This window comes from Ovis canadensis, chromosome 25, assembly GCF_042477335.2.
Source record: "Ovis canadensis isolate MfBH-ARS-UI-01 breed Bighorn chromosome 25, ARS-UI_OviCan_v2, whole genome shotgun sequence".
Lineage (NCBI taxonomy): Eukaryota > Metazoa > Chordata > Mammalia > Artiodactyla > Bovidae > Ovis > Ovis canadensis.
In genome coordinates this window covers 46,478,284-46,493,921 of record NC_091269.1, presented here as the reverse complement: position 1 = coordinate 46,493,921, position 15,638 = coordinate 46,478,284, and the positions used below count along the sequence as shown (strand labels likewise).

Below are 15,638 nucleotides of genomic sequence, written 5' to 3'. Positions count from 1 at the left end.
ACATACAACTTGGAAGGGGGAAAAAGCAAACATATATGCTCTGGAAAAAATACTAGTGAAGAGAAAAGTGTGAAATTTGAATTTGCACCTTTTCCAGGGGCGCCAGCTGTTCTTTGAGATCTTCTAATCTTTCAATGAGCTCCCTCTCCTTGTTTAGCTGGTGCTGCTCGATGCACAGTGTTGTGTAGAGCTGCTGGACCAGTGTCTTTACATCATTCAGTGTTGCTGCATTTTCATGGCTTAAGACGTCTGAAAGAAAAAGATTATGTTTTTAAAAATGTAAGCCTTAATTCAAGGGCCCCCAATCTCTGGGGTCATAGACCAGTACCTCCTGTCAGATCAGCGGCAGCATTAGATTAGAAATAAAGTGCACAATAAATTAAACGGGCTTGAATCATCCTGAACTGTCCTCCCCAACCTCCCACTGCCCTGGTTGTGGAAAAAATGTCTTCCATGAAATTGGTTCCTGGTTCCAAAAAGGCTGGGGACTGCTGCCTTAAATAAAGAGTTGCTATTCCAAGGGCTGTTAGTGATAAGAACAAGGCAGATTCATCCACTATAGGGAATCTACCTGCAGTGCTAAACTGAAGGAAAGGAATAGCTCCTTTTTAAAAAGGAAGAGTCTATAAATCCTAGAAAGTAAGTTCCCAGTTTGGGCAACTTGAAAATTTTGAAGCCAACATCCACCATTATACTGTTGGAAGTGTAAATGCTACAAGTAATAATAATCTTCATTAGATGAAGACAAAAAGTTTAAAATAATATGTGAAAAACTAGTAGAGAAGTTTAGAATTAATCTGATTATTATCATGCTTATTAAAATTTTGATCTATAATTTATCTGTGGTCTTGCCATTTTAATTGGTCATATTTTCCCTTTAGTAATTAACACTTGAGGGAAAAACATACAGTATTTCAAATTTGCAAATACAAAGGTATAAATAAAAATATCATCATCCTAATAATCTTAGCCTCTATATACCTTCCCCCAACATATCAATTTTTATTTATTCCTGTTGGGCAAAGACATGGAATAGCTGTATGAGTCTCAATATCAAGCTTGAAAGAGCATGAAGTCATGAGAATGACTGAAAAGGTAAATGATTAAATAATTCTTTGATTCACTATCCTCTTCTGTGAATAGCATGTGTTTCCAGAACCCTAAAAATTGTTTTGAAAATTTAATAAAAAGCCAGCTAATCTTAGCTGTCAAAGAATTTTTTAAAAAGCACCCAAGTTAAAAAAAAAAAAATTAAAAAGCACCCAAGTGAAGCTTTTGTTTTAGAATCTTATTAGCCTTAAATGTGACATTCTGTTAACTGGAGCAGAAGGTCGGCCTTCTTCTAAATCAAAATAAGCCATGGTCAGAATTAGTCATGCGTTATATATGGAATTTAGAAAGATGGTAATGATAACCCTATATGCGAGACAGCGAAAGAGACACAGATGTGTAGAACAGTCTTTTGGACTCTGTGGGAGAAGGCGAGGGTGGGATGATCTGAAAGAATAGCATTGAAACATGTATCTTATCGTATGTGAAAGAGGGATGGGATGGGGAGGGAGGTGGAAGGGGGGTTCAGGATGGGGAACACATGAAAGCCCAAGGCTGATTCACGTCAATGTATGGCAAAAACCACTACAATATTGTAAAGTAATTAGCCTCCAATTAAAATAAATAAATTTTAAAAAATAATTAATTAAAAAAAGAAAATTAGGTATAAATGGAGCAGTTTAGGTGAAACTCATTTTAGATTCCAGTATAATTTCTCTAAATATTGCTTCCATATCTTCAGAAAAATGTGTACATTTTAAGTACAATGCAGTGAAAAGAGCTCTGAACTAAAACCAGGAGTCCTATCTAATTTGTGCCATCCAATATGGTAGCCTCTAACTACATGTGTCTGTTGAACACTTAAAAGATGACTATACTTAACTGAGATGTACTCTAAAGAAAATTTACACCACAAAAAAAGTCTTCATATAAGTTAAAGAATATAAAATATCTCACTAATAAAGTTTTATATTGATGATACATAAAATGAAATAATCATAGTTTGGATATATGAGACTAGTTTAAAAGTTATTATAATTAATTTTAACATGTCATACCATGACATGGATGAAACTTAAAAAATCATATGCAATGAAAGAAACCAGACACAAATGGCTACATATTGTATGATTCCATTTATATGAAATGCCCGTAAGAATTGATGCTTTCAAACTGTGGTGTGGGTGAAGACTCCTGAAAGTCCCTTGGACAACAAGGAAATCAAACCAATCAATTTGCTGGAAGGACCGATGCTGAAGCTCCAAGACTTTGCCACCTGATTTGAAGAGCAACTCATTGGAAATGATCTTGATGCTGGAAAAAATTGAGGGCAAGAGGAAAAGGGGGCGACAGAGGATGAGATGGTTGGATGGCATCACTGTCTCAATGGACATGAGTTTGAGCAAACTCAGGGAGACAGTGAAAGAGGGAGAGAAGCCTGGCGTGCTGCAGTTCATGGGGTTGCAAAGAGTCAGACACGACTGAGACTAAACAATAAGACCAACAACAATAAGCAGCTGTTGAGAGGTGAAAATGGGAGTTGACTGCTATTGGGCATGCAGTTTCTTTTGTGATAATAAAAATTGTCTAAAAGTTAAAAAAAAAAAGAATTAGTCATGCATGTATTTCAAATATTCTTCAAGGTTGTCCTTCACTAGAGTTATCACAGAAATTCAATCAATAAAAAATTCAAAAAAGAGTAGCAAATTGGATTAAAGAAGAGCTGATACAGGAATATGGGCTATAGCACCTAGCACAGTATCTTGCATACTCCAATCAATGTGTGCTGCATTAATGGGAAAAGATTATACCAAGAACACCTTGAGCTCGAGAAGTCGTCTGTGTCAACAGGGTCTGTTTTGCACTAAACTTGCAGCTCACATTCACACATGATTCCACACTTTTCAAAGTTCCAAAAAGAGAAAACTGCACTCTGGAATGTCACAGTAAAGTGGCAAAGTCCACACCTCCTGATCCCCAGGCCTGGAACTGAGTTATAAGGCTTTTACTATATCAATATTAGTATTTTCCTACAAGCTCAGTCCTCCTTCAAAAAGATAACTGTTTAGGTAGGTATAAATTATCTATGGTCAACAAAATTCTCTCACACATGTTAAACCCCATATTTATTCTCATAAATATAATAGATATTTAGAAGTGAGGAATTTGAGTTCTTCAATGGGCTTCCCTGGCAGATCAGTGGTAAAGAACCCGTCTGCCAATGCAGGAGACGTGGGTTCAATCCCTGGTTCAGGAAGATCTCTGAAGAAATCCCATGGAGAGAGGAACCTGGTAGGCTACAGTCCATGGGGTTGCAAAAGAGTTGGACACACTTAGAGACTAAACAACAACAGCAGCAGCAATTTGAGTTCTAGAGAGATAAGATTAACAAACATTTTTGTATTAGGTACCAATAACCTCATATATGCAGATGACACCACCCTTATGGCAGAAAGCGAAGAACTACTAAAGAGCCTCATGATGAAAATGAAAGAAGAGCGTGAAAAAGTTGGCTTAAAGCTCAACATTCAGAAAACGAAGATCATGGCATCCAGTCCCATCACTTCATGGGAAATAGATGGGGAAACAGTGGAAACAGTGGCTGACTATTTTTCTGGGCTCCAAAATCACTGCAGATGGTGACTGCAACCATGAAATTAAAAGATGTTTGCTCCTTGGAAGGAAAGTTATGACCAATCTAGACAGCATATTAAAAAGCAAAGACATTACTTTGCCAACAAAGGTCCATCTAGTCAAGGCTATGGTTTTTCCAGTGGTCATGTGTGCATGTGAGAGTTGGACTGTAAAGAAAGCTGAGTGCTGAAGAATTGATGCTTTTGAATTGTGGTGTTGGAGAAGACTCTTGAGAGTTGCTTGGACTGCAAGGAGATCCAACCAGTCCATTCTAAAGGAGATCAGTCCTGGCTTTTCACTGGAAGGACTGATGCTGAAGCTGAAACTCCAATACTTTGGCCACCTGATGCAAAGAGCTGACTCATTGGAAAAGACCCTGAGGCTGGGAAAGATTGAGGGCAGGAGGAGAAGGGGACGACAGAGGATGAGATGGTTGGATGGCATCACCGACTCGATGGACGTGAGTTTGAGTGAACTCCGGGAGTTGATGATGGACAGGGAGGCCTGGCGTGCTGCAATTCATGGGGTCGCAAAGAATCGGACACGACTGAGCGACTGAACTGAACTGAACTGAGGCACACAGGACTGATGGCTACCATATTGAACAGTGCAGAAATGGAACATTTTCATCATCACAGAAGTTCTATTTGATAACATGGTCTCAGGGATTTCTCCACCAGCCCTTCTTTGCTAAGAAGGTTCCCTGGCAAGCTTTCATTTGTCCACATTTGCCACCACTTCAAAATTAGTACCTTTTCTCTGATCTTCCAAGCTCCCCTTTACAGACTTTTACTTCTTTACTTTCATCTACAACTGTACAAAGTCTCATGCCTATAATAAATCTTTTATTCCACATTATTCAGAGCTCTGTTTCCCCAACTGAATCCTGACTGACATATGCAATATGTATGATATGCTATTAGTTGCATAAAAAGGGGAAAAGATTATGCATTCACACTTGCTTATGAATGAACTGACTATTTCTGACAGGAAACATAAAAAACTAAGAACAATGCTTGCTGGTAAGAGGAGAAAGGGGTGGCTGGTAAAACAGGAATGAGAAATTTTTTCCTACATATTCTTAGACTTTGGGATTTGAACGTTGTGAATGTATCACCTATTCAAAACAGATAAGATTTTATGTGCTCCAATATACCTTCAAATGGCAATGAAAATATTATAAAATGATAATTCATAGATCAATCTTACAGATTTCTAGTTCTAGACCTGGCTGAACAAAGAGCTGGTATCTTTCTGACCAGGTATCAGGAAAGCCCTGGCAAACTCAGGGACTTAGCTTTATTTTGTTAAGATTTCCCTGACAGGGAGCATATGCTTGCATGGTATTGTCACGGTAGAGGAAAACAACATCCTCAAACCCCTCAACCCTGAAAAATCTGCCCATATATTTGGAGATGAAATTATAGGAAGAGAGAAGATAAATCTGCTAATGGCTTAACAGAAACACTTCTGGATGATTTGAGTATGCTTCACTAAAAATGTAATTAAGATGTTTATTAATATTTCTGCACATGCCATCAATGCCAGGATAATTAATGTACACAAAGATAGAGAGATGTGCAAAAATAATAGGGGTTAAACAGTCTTTTCCACTAGTATAATGGTTTGGAAAAGACTCTGGCTATTTGAGTCACTGGTATTTGGTTTGCCTGTTCAACTGTTTCTCTCAATTATTCACATTATTAGGACAGAAGCAAGGTCTCCAGTATCCTCTGGATGGATAAATGGGACAAATGGCTCAGTGGTGCCAATCAAAATGATTCTTCTTATTACAAAAACTTTCAGACTCTTTGCAACCCCCATGGACTGTAGCCCACCAGGCTCCTAACTCCATAGAATTCTCCAGGCAAGAATACTAGAGTGGGTTGCCATTTCCTTTTCCAGGGGATCTTCTCAACCCAGGGATTGAATCCAGGTCTCCTGCACTGCAGGTGGATGCTTTATTGTCTGAGCTACTAGGGAAACCCCAAGATCAAATTTAAAACCATCTAATTGCTAAAATAACTACTTCTCTCATCCTGCAGAGGTCAGAGGGGAATCCAGCCATATATAGCTATGGTAACCAAGAGAACACAATGGAACTTGCAACTAGCCTTGCTACTAGGACCTGTCCCTCTGTTCCATTTCAGCTTTTTCCTGTCTCTTCCCTCCAATTTTGGTGTTAGGTACAAGAGTTGTTAGTACTTAGGTATCTATGTACTATGTAGTATTTGTGATCTAACAACTATATTAGGATCTAATAACTATATTAGATCCTGCATGAATAAGTTCTCTATCCTCAGTGCCTGGTGAAGTGTGTGAAGGTAAACTTTACTGGTGTGCAAAGTTCATAGAGCATTTAGTTCTAAAGTGCTACCCAAACACAGGGGAAAGAAAAATAGGAGGAAAAGTGAAAATTAAAGGAGGGTAAGGAATGAGTAGAAAAAACTGTGCCAAGACTTTAAAAACTATTCTGGTGCTCACTTTGGCAGCACATATAGTAAAACTGGAACGATACAGAGAAGATTAGCATCGCCCCTGTGCAAGGATGGCACACAAATTCATGAAGCGTTTCATATTTTTCTGTATCAACCTAGAGGGGTGGGATGGGGAGGGAGATGGGAGGGAGGTTTAAGAGGGAGGGGACATATGTATACCTATGGCTGATTCAGGCTGATGTTTGACAGAAAACAACAAAATTCTGTAAAGCAATTATCCTTCAATTAAAAATTAATTTAAAAGAAATCTAAAAAACTATTCTGGGAAAGTTTTCCTTCATTAACTATTTTAACTTTTATTAGATAAATTATATTTGTTCCATCTGCTCAATGTATATACAAAATCCTAGTGTTCTCATTATCTAACACCTCAAACCTAGTGCTTTCAATTTATTTCCTCCATTTGTGAGTGAAAGTTGCTCAGTCATGTTTGACTCTTTTCGACCCCATGGACTATACAGTCCATGGAATTCTCCAGGCTAGAATACTGGAGTGGGTAGCCCTACCCTACCAGGGATCAAACCCAGGTCTCCCACATTGCAAGCGGCTTTACCAGCTGAGCCACAAGGGAAGCCCCAAAATACCAGAGCGGGTAGCCTATCCCTTCTCCAGCAGATCTTCCGGACCTAGGAATTGAACCGGGATCTCCTGCATTGCAGGCGGATTCTTTACCAACTGTGCTTTCACTAAAAACAGTTACAATGTTGAGACCAATAAGCTTACTCTTCTGGATGAGCAGCCTCCCTCTCAATACAGAAATTCAACTGTTTTCTTACTGAATGCAACTGGAAAAGAATGGTAACTTGGATGCCCGCATTATCTTCCTCAGACAGAGAGAGGAAGATAATATAATGGGAACACTACCTTGTGTGTGCGGGCTGAGTCACTGAGTCATGTCTGACTCTTCGTGACCCTGTGGACTGTAATACACCAGGTTCCTCTGTTCATGGGATTCGCCAGGCACAAATACTGGGGTGGGTTGCCATGCCCTCCTCCAGGGGATCTTTTTGACCTAGCGATCAAACCTGTGTCTCCTGCATCGGCAGGCAGATTCTTTACCACTGAGCCACATGCGAAGCCCTACAACTTACATTTTTTCAAAAGAAAAAAATACTAAGTTTTACTATGTTTTAAAAGTTAAGGGGAAAAGTACTTATAAACTTAAAGGAGTATTATTTAAGCTTCTGTGAAAAATGGCTAATAAAGCAGAGCTGAAAGAGCTTTGATGTCTAGATTTAAATATTAAATATTAAAATTATCTTTTTAAGTTCTATAATAATGCTGCTAATGAGCTTACCAAATTTCACATTTCAATTTACAATTATCCCATGAATTAGAGACTTCTGACCCATGTGAATTTCACGTCTGTCTTCTAGCGAAGGTGGACAGATATTCTACAGTTCTGAGGTATAGATAAGTCAAAGAGTTATATATGGCTACCAGGTTGATTACCAAAGAATCAAACATAATTTCTCCCCTTTTTGGTTTCTACCTTTATTTTCCTTATTCAACTTGAGAATAGTCTTATTAAAGAAACTAAAACATATTCATTTCTATTTAAAAAACACAGTATTAAGACAAGATGGTTGGAAATATTCATTGATTAAAATACCTCTAGTTTTTGAAAACATAATAGATGGAAGCTGGGATCATTACTTTCCTGATTGCTATACCTTACGTAAGACTACATTAGTCAACTTTTAATATTTTAGTGAGATTCTATTTCCTTTGGATATATACCCCAAAGTGGGATTGCTGAATCATGTGGTAGTTCCATGTTGGTAAAAGGGTATTAATTTTATATTTATAAGATGAGTAAGTTCTGGGGATCTAATGTCCAGCATAATGACTATAGTTAAAACTGTAATGTACACTTGAAAGTGGCTAAGAAAGTAGAGCTCAAGTATTCTCATCAAAAAGAAATGGTAACTGTGAAATGATGGAGGTATTAACTAATCTTACTGTGATAATCATTTCTCAACATCTAAGTGTATCAAATTATCATACTGTATATCTTTTTTTGTTGTTGTTGTTGGATTTTTTTTTTAGTTTTTTATTTTTAAAATTTTAAAATCTGTAATTCTTACATGCGTTCCCAAACATGAACCCCCCTCCCCATACTGTATATCTTAAATGTACATAATATTATGTGTCAATTATGTATCAATAGACCTATGGAAAAAATAGAGTAAATTTAAAAAACAACAACAACAAAACTAAGTAAAATAAGGCCTGTACTTCTATTTTAGAGAACTTTTCTAGTTCAAGAATAAAGAAGAAAAACATATTAGCATAGCTAATATATATAGCTAACAATTCTTGGTTTACATGGTTAGTGATTCCAACTTAATAAAATCTGACTTAGTAATGTCTTACTATTTAAAGGATACTTTAACTCACTTAATTCACTCAATATAGAATGATTACCTAAGTCAACAGGGATATAAAAATCACAGGACCTTCCCTCTGAGCACTTGAAAAAGGATTAAGAAGGATTCAGAGAAGACAGTGATCACACTTCTGGTTGGCTGGGAGTCAGAGAAAGAATAGGATCATGAAAGCCTTCATGGAACTGACATTGATGATTTTGACATGAGGAAATGGGAAAAAAGGAAAAAGGCATCTCAGAGGAAGGGTGAGCAAACACTACCATGGCAAAGAATGAGGACATACACAGTTCAGGGAAGCAGAAAGGAACACAGTGGAGGAAAAGTGGCATCATTTAAAAGGAAAAGAGAACAAATGTAAAGGTAGAGGCAAACCAGATTTTGAGGAAGGCATTCAATACTTAGGGTTTTACTTTTTCTACATTAGGGACAGTTCACAAAAGAAGAATGGAAGGGACTTCCCTAGCGGACTAGTAGTTAGGAATCTGTGATTCCACTGTAGCGGGCACAGGTTTGATTCCTCATCAGGGAACTAGAATTCTGTGCAGCAAAAAAACAAAACAAAAAGCAGAATGGAAAAACACAAGTGTCTTAGGAAGCTGATGGATGCAGTGGTGGTAGTAGGAGGGGAATTAGCAGCAGCAGCAAGCGACTGACTATCAAGGCAAAGAGAGAAAAACGACCCAAAAGACACACTTCAGAGTGCTATTCCAGAGGGTTATTTCCATCAGTACTGTGCAGAGTCACATTGGAGAGCAGGGTGAAAAGAAAAATCAGTAATGCTGATTGTCTTTATTTAAATTTTTGATATTTTATCAATAATTTTTTGCATTAACTTTGGTTTTTAACAGTAGTTCTTGAAAACATTTGATTACTGAGTTTCTTGGCGTGTTCTGAATCTGCACCTAAGGCAAATATCCTAACTTTTTTCACACAAAAGTGTATACATGTCAGAAGTTCCCAAGAACTACTATTGTACAATAATTGACTTTCAGACTGCTAACCCCTAGCCATCAAAAAAAAGGGGGGTTAATTCCTGTTACATACATTTAAGAGGACAGGGACTGTATGCAAGACAGCAAAAAAGACACAGATGTGTATAACGGACTTTTGGACTCAGAGGGAGAGGGAGAGGGTGGGATGATTTGGGAGAATGGCATTCTAACATGTATACTATCATGTAAGAATGGAATCGCCAGTCTATGTCTGATGCAGGATACAGCATGCTTGGGGCTGGTGCATGGGGATGACCCAGAGAGATGTTATGGGGAGGGAGGCGGGAGCGGGGTTCGTGTTTGGGAACGCATGTAAGAATTAAAGATTTTAAAATTAAAAAAAAAAAAATTAATTAATTAAAAAAAAAAAGAGGACAGGGAGTTCCATAATTTGTTTACAAAAGGTTCCCCAAATAACATTAAAATAATGTTACTTTTAGCTTGAATGGAGGGAAGGAGTTTAAATTATGTAGAACACTTCTGGTTTCTAGGTTTTAGTTTGTATCCTAGCCAAGTGCTACCTATATGTAAAACTTTGAGTATTCTTTGAATACTGTCTGTTTCTCAAGTTTATCCAGGGAAAAACAAAGTTCTTTCCAAAAGCCCTTCTCTGGCCTTATCAAGGTTACTTTTTACCTCTCTTTGGTGGTCGTACATGATATGTTAAGTCATTAATGACCAGCTTAAAGTCGTCAAGGAGGAGGAGGTCTATTCCTGTTGAGGCAGCAACTCGAACGCCATCTGTGAAAAATTTAAATGTGAAAAATTTAATTTGTCATATGTCCATAATTATTCAAGAGTGGTCAGGAAAGAAAGCAATCCTCAAAATAGATTTTAAAATTATGTCTTTTAAATTTCAGTTAGCTTTTTGCCTTATCCCCAAACTCTATGCGAAATAAAGCTTATATTACCTGAGGCTTCTTGTTTTCATGGCCTCAACTCTATGAAGATTTGACAACGTACTTTTTCTGGCAGAACTTTATGAACAAATGAAATAATTACACAGATGCACAGGTGTCGTCTGGAAACCTAGGGTCACTAGGAGAGCTGCATGGATGTCTATTTGCCTACGATGGAAATTCGTTGTTAAAAACCCAACATCTTCTAGTATATGGAACTTTGCAGTATAGTTACTGATTAGTTGCCAATAATTCAGTAGGGGCAGATGCTAGGGTGAGTAAAGTACACCAAGTTCATCTATTAATTATGAGTTGAGAATTAAGCATATTTAAACTACAGGGACTTACTGTACTAGGCTTTTATGTTTTCTGTACATTTAAAATTTTTCAAAGTGAAAGTGGTAAAAATGTAAGGCACTTAAAAAATAAATAAATGAAATGGATGTCATGTCAACTGGGAATTTTAGTGCCTTATTTTCTATTACTTTCAAATCACATGCCTTTATTTTATAAACGTTTATGTGAAAGACATAAAAAGATCTAAAAAGAAACCCTAATATTTCATATCTTCAGAGATGATGGCTCAACTACTAGATAAGTTTATTCTATGCCTAAGGTAATGACAAAAGGTCTCAAAAGTATAAAATGTGATTGATGGCTCATCTTTGCCCATGGCATTATATGTGAGGTGCTTTTGAATGAGATCCCTGTGTATTAATATATACCCTTGCTAAAACTGAACAATCACATTCTAAAAACTGGGAGAGAAATCACTGTCTCTCCTGACATTTGCTAAGCAAAAAATTATGTCCCAAAGTAAAAAGCATGGGATTAATTTGCAGCGCCCGTGTGTGTGTGTGTGTGTGTGTGTGTGTAGAAGCAGTTTAGGGGGGGACAAGGGGTGGGTGGAAATGAATAATGAAGGTGACTATACCTGGTGAATAGATTGCAACTCTGTCAATTCCCCGATCCTCTTCTTGTAGTTGTCGTAAAAACACACCAACAGAGTCTGAGATGGGTTTGAGTGTGAACTGACAGCGTTCACGCCGGGATGGTAGCCTCACAGATATCACAGGCAACCCATTCTGATACACCACTGTCACATCTGGATGAGAAAGACCCATAATCATATGATAATCAGATTCCATTATAAGTTAAGTGATATTATTAATCTTCTTAAATGGGGGTTTATTATTAGTAGTATGGTTTAAAATGTTTCCAAAGGTTCAAGAATATGCCCTTTAGCTTTAATTGAACATTATTCCGGGAACTGGCTTATGGAAGATTATATCTATCACACAAATCACTTTTCAGAAAAAATAAAATATGCAGAGGATTATCTTTCAAGTGGGTCAAGAAGAGGCTTTCCCAGAAATTTGAGGTAAAGTTCTTGGTATTGGTGAATACCAACCCTGATTCCATTTACTAAAATTTTATTAAATAGCCAGAGATTGCTGGGCCAAATTCTATACCCTGTAGGAGATGGCTCTTGGGAGCCAGAGCTTTCAAGGATTCATGGGGAATAACATGTGGAACTATACCAATAAGTAAGACTTACTCAAGGACAGCAATTCATATTTATAGTACATATAATATTATATCCAAGGTGCTTGATAAGTAATCATTCTCTTACACAATATGGACATACTATGATACAATAAAAAACAATTTCTTTTAAGTTCTCTTGAACATTTTCCTGAGGTTAGCAAGAAGTCAAAGCTCAACATTTTGGGACTTACTAACAAAAAGTTATTAAGGGAAACATTCTCATAAGCTACACAACTGACAGGATTCTCCACAACAGTTTGGCACAGAATTCCTTATTTTCTTATCTTATTCCTTAATTTTTAATTTATAGAACCGAAACTTAGTCTCTAAAACAAGTGTCATAATAACTCTTTCAAATCATTTTCAAATGAATTTTCAAATAAATTTTGAACAAGAATTTTTTACACAAGCAACCAAGCATTTAAAGATGGTAATTTAGCATTAGCCTGTAAAAGGAAAACAGGGTATGGAGTCAAACCTGGCATGGGATCCTGACTTTAACTTTGGACATATTATATAACTTCTGTGAGCCTCACCTTTTCACATATCAAATGGATTTAATATCTAACTGATACAGTTGTTTTGAGGAAGAAATAAACCATATATAACAATATACTGCTTTTAGATGAGTGATGTTTATTAGCTTTTTTAAAAAAATTAAAAGATACATTCTATAAAAAGTTTGTAAGGATTCATACTCCTTAAAACTGAAGAGCTGAGAAGAAATATACTTAGAACAATGTTCTGGAGATTCTAAATGCATTAAACTTTCATAATTGTAGTCATTTACATCTTTTTTCCTCACCTGGTCTAGTAAATGATGGCGCCTATAATGAGTACAGACGCCTCACACTACATTGTTCACGACTTAAATAACGCTTATTGAAACACAGTTTATCAATAACAAAACACATTCTTATCTGAAATGAATATTTGATGAATTCTGATGTAACAGGATAAAGAACATTTCCATCAGACCCCCAAAATCTCTTGATCCCCATTCCAGTTAACCCCTGGGCAACTACTGATTAGATTTTTGTCACCATAGATTATGTTTAGTTTTTTTAGACTTTTATACTGCTGCAATAATATAGCATGTACTTTTTTGTACCTGGATGATTCTGAGATTCATCCATGTTGTTATATGCATTAGTAATTGATTTGTTTTTATTGCTGAGTAGCATTTAACTATACATGGATACACTGTAATTTTGTTCATCCATTTACCATGACTGACATATGGATTGTTTCCAGGTTTTGACTACTATGAATAAGCTTTTTATGATTATTTACTGACAAGTCTCTGAGTAGACATATATTTTTGTGGTATACCCTTTCTCATCCTTTTACTTTTAACCTACCATGTCTTTATATTTTAAGTGGGTTTCCTGCAGACAACATATGGTTGAGTCTTGCTATTTTATCCAATCCGACAGTCTCTGTCTTTTAAAGTATGTATATAATTTGCATTTAATAAATTATAAATATGGTTACGCATAAGTCTGCCATCTCGCTACTCTTCTTGACTCAATTCTATCTTCTGCTTTCCATCTATTCTTGCCCTCTTTTAGATTAACTGAGTATTCTTATGATTACATTTAACCTCTACTATGGGCTTCCCTGGTGTCTCTGTGGTAAATAATCTGCCTGCCAATGGAGGAGATTCAGGTTAGATCCCTGGGTCAGGAAGATACCATGGAAAAGGAAACGGCAACCTACTCCAGTATTCTTGCTTGGGAAATCCCTTGGACAGAGGAGCCTGGTGGGTTACAGTCCATGGGGTTACAAAAGAGTTGGACATAACTTAGCAACTAAACAACAATACCAACAACAAACTGGCTTCTTAACTGTACCTCTTCATGGTTTTGGGGTTACTCTACAGAAAGTAATGGCAATGTTTTTCTATAAAGGGTAGATTATTAAATACTTTAGGTTTTTGGCAGTCAGAAAATCTCTGTTGCAACTTAAGACTCGGCATTGTTGTTCAAAAGTAGCCCTAGGTACTATGTAAACAAATATGCATGGCTGTGTTTCAACAAACTTTATTTACAAAATTAAGGAGTGCACTGGGCTTGGCCTATTGGGTTTGCAGAACCCACCTCAAGGGTTTGCAATATACATCTTTAATTATCACTTCAAGTATTATATACCACTTTAGACATAGTGTAAGAACCTTATAACAATATGCTTCCATTTCCCCTGTATTGTGCTACTGTTCTACATTTTATTTCTATATGTTATAAACCACAAACTATTTTTACTTTGACAACGAATTATATTTTAAAAATTTCAAAATGAGAAAAATGTATTTTATATTTATGTACATATTTACCCTCTGTGTTCCTCTTTTTTTTTTGGTATAATCCACATTTCCATTTGGTATCACTTTCCTTTTGTCTCATGAGATTCCTTAAACATTTCTTGTTGGGCAGAAATGTTGGCAATAAATTCTCTCAGTTTTGGTTAAGTCTGAAAAAGTCTTTATTTCATCTTCATTTTTGAAAGACAATCCTGCTATTTAAAAATCTAGGTTTTTTTTTCCTTCCAGTACTCTGAAGAACTTCTAGTCTGTACAGTATGTTACACATTTGTGTACATTCTTATCTTTGTCCCTTCGTATGTAGTATGTCTTTTTCCCTCTGGCTGCTTTCAATATCTTCTCTTCATCATTGGTTTTCAGCAATCTGATTATAAAGTTCTTTTCTATGGTTTTCTTTATGCTTGTGCTGTTTGGGAATTGTTAAATTTCTTAGGTCTGTGGGCTCATCATTTCCATCAAATTTATAAACACTCATTACTCAGATATTTTTCATGTCTCCCACACCTCTCCTTCTGGATTCTAATTACACTCATATTTGTGGTACTGTCACACAGGGACCTGAAGCTCTTTTCATATATTTCAGTTTTCTCAGATTCATTTTGGATAGTTTTAATTGCTATGTACTTCAATGTCACTGATCTTTTCCTCTGTAGTATTTAATCTGCTATGAGTTCCATCCATACTGGTTTTCATTTCATACATATTTTCATCTCTAGGAGTTCCATTTGTTTATTGTTCTATTTTCTATTTTTCTTTGTATTATGCTTATGTTTTTTCTTTTCTTTCCATGAATATAAGAATCATATTCATAGTAACTATTTTAAAATCTCTGTCTGTTAATTCCATCATTCCTAGATCTGGTTCTGTCGACTAATTCCTGCCCCCACCCACAACCCCGCAGCCTCTTCATATGCCTAGTAATTTTTGACTGGAGATTAAACATTGTGACTTTTACATTGCTGAATGCTGGATTTTGTGGTATAGTTACTGCATATTAGCTTGATCCTCTCGAGTCTTTTAAGACAAATCTAGAGAATCCTTTATTCTAGAGCAAATTTGGCACTCCTTCCAAGTTATGCTTCTTCTGGGAGTCTCTACTGAATGTTCATGTAGTCAGTGATGCCTCTCCTCTCTAGCCGGAGAGAAGTCAAACGATTTCTGGCCCTGAGTGAGCACTAAGAGTTACTCATTTTACAGCTTCTGCTGCTGCTGCTGCTAAGTCACTTCAGTCGTATCCGACTCTGTGCGACCCCATAGACGGCAGCCCACCAGGCTCCTCTGTCCATAGGATTCTCTAGGCAAGAATA

The 15,638-nt window shown here is 36.7% G+C and overlaps 1 protein-coding gene and 1 non-coding gene across 2 annotated transcripts in view; one reads left to right on the top strand and one right to left on the bottom strand.

Annotated features, from left to right (window-relative positions):
• The window catches only part of MCU (mitochondrial calcium uniporter), a 184,978-nt gene that overhangs the window by 15,245 nt on the left and 154,095 nt on the right, over positions 1–15,638 (bottom strand). Inside the window, exons 3-5 of the mRNA XM_069572033.1 lie at positions 11,398–11,568; positions 10,201–10,305; positions 89–249 (exon numbers count right to left, since the gene is read on the bottom strand). Of these exons, the coding sequence (XP_069428134.1) occupies positions 89–249; positions 10,201–10,305; positions 11,398–11,568 (437 nt within the window). The remainder of the gene's footprint in view (positions 1–88; positions 250–10,200; positions 10,306–11,397; positions 11,569–15,638) is intronic.
• LOC138430626 (U6 spliceosomal RNA) lies at positions 6,161–6,267 on the top strand. Its single transcript, XR_011253311.1, has one exon. It is a non-coding gene; the product is annotated as a U6 spliceosomal RNA (small nuclear RNA).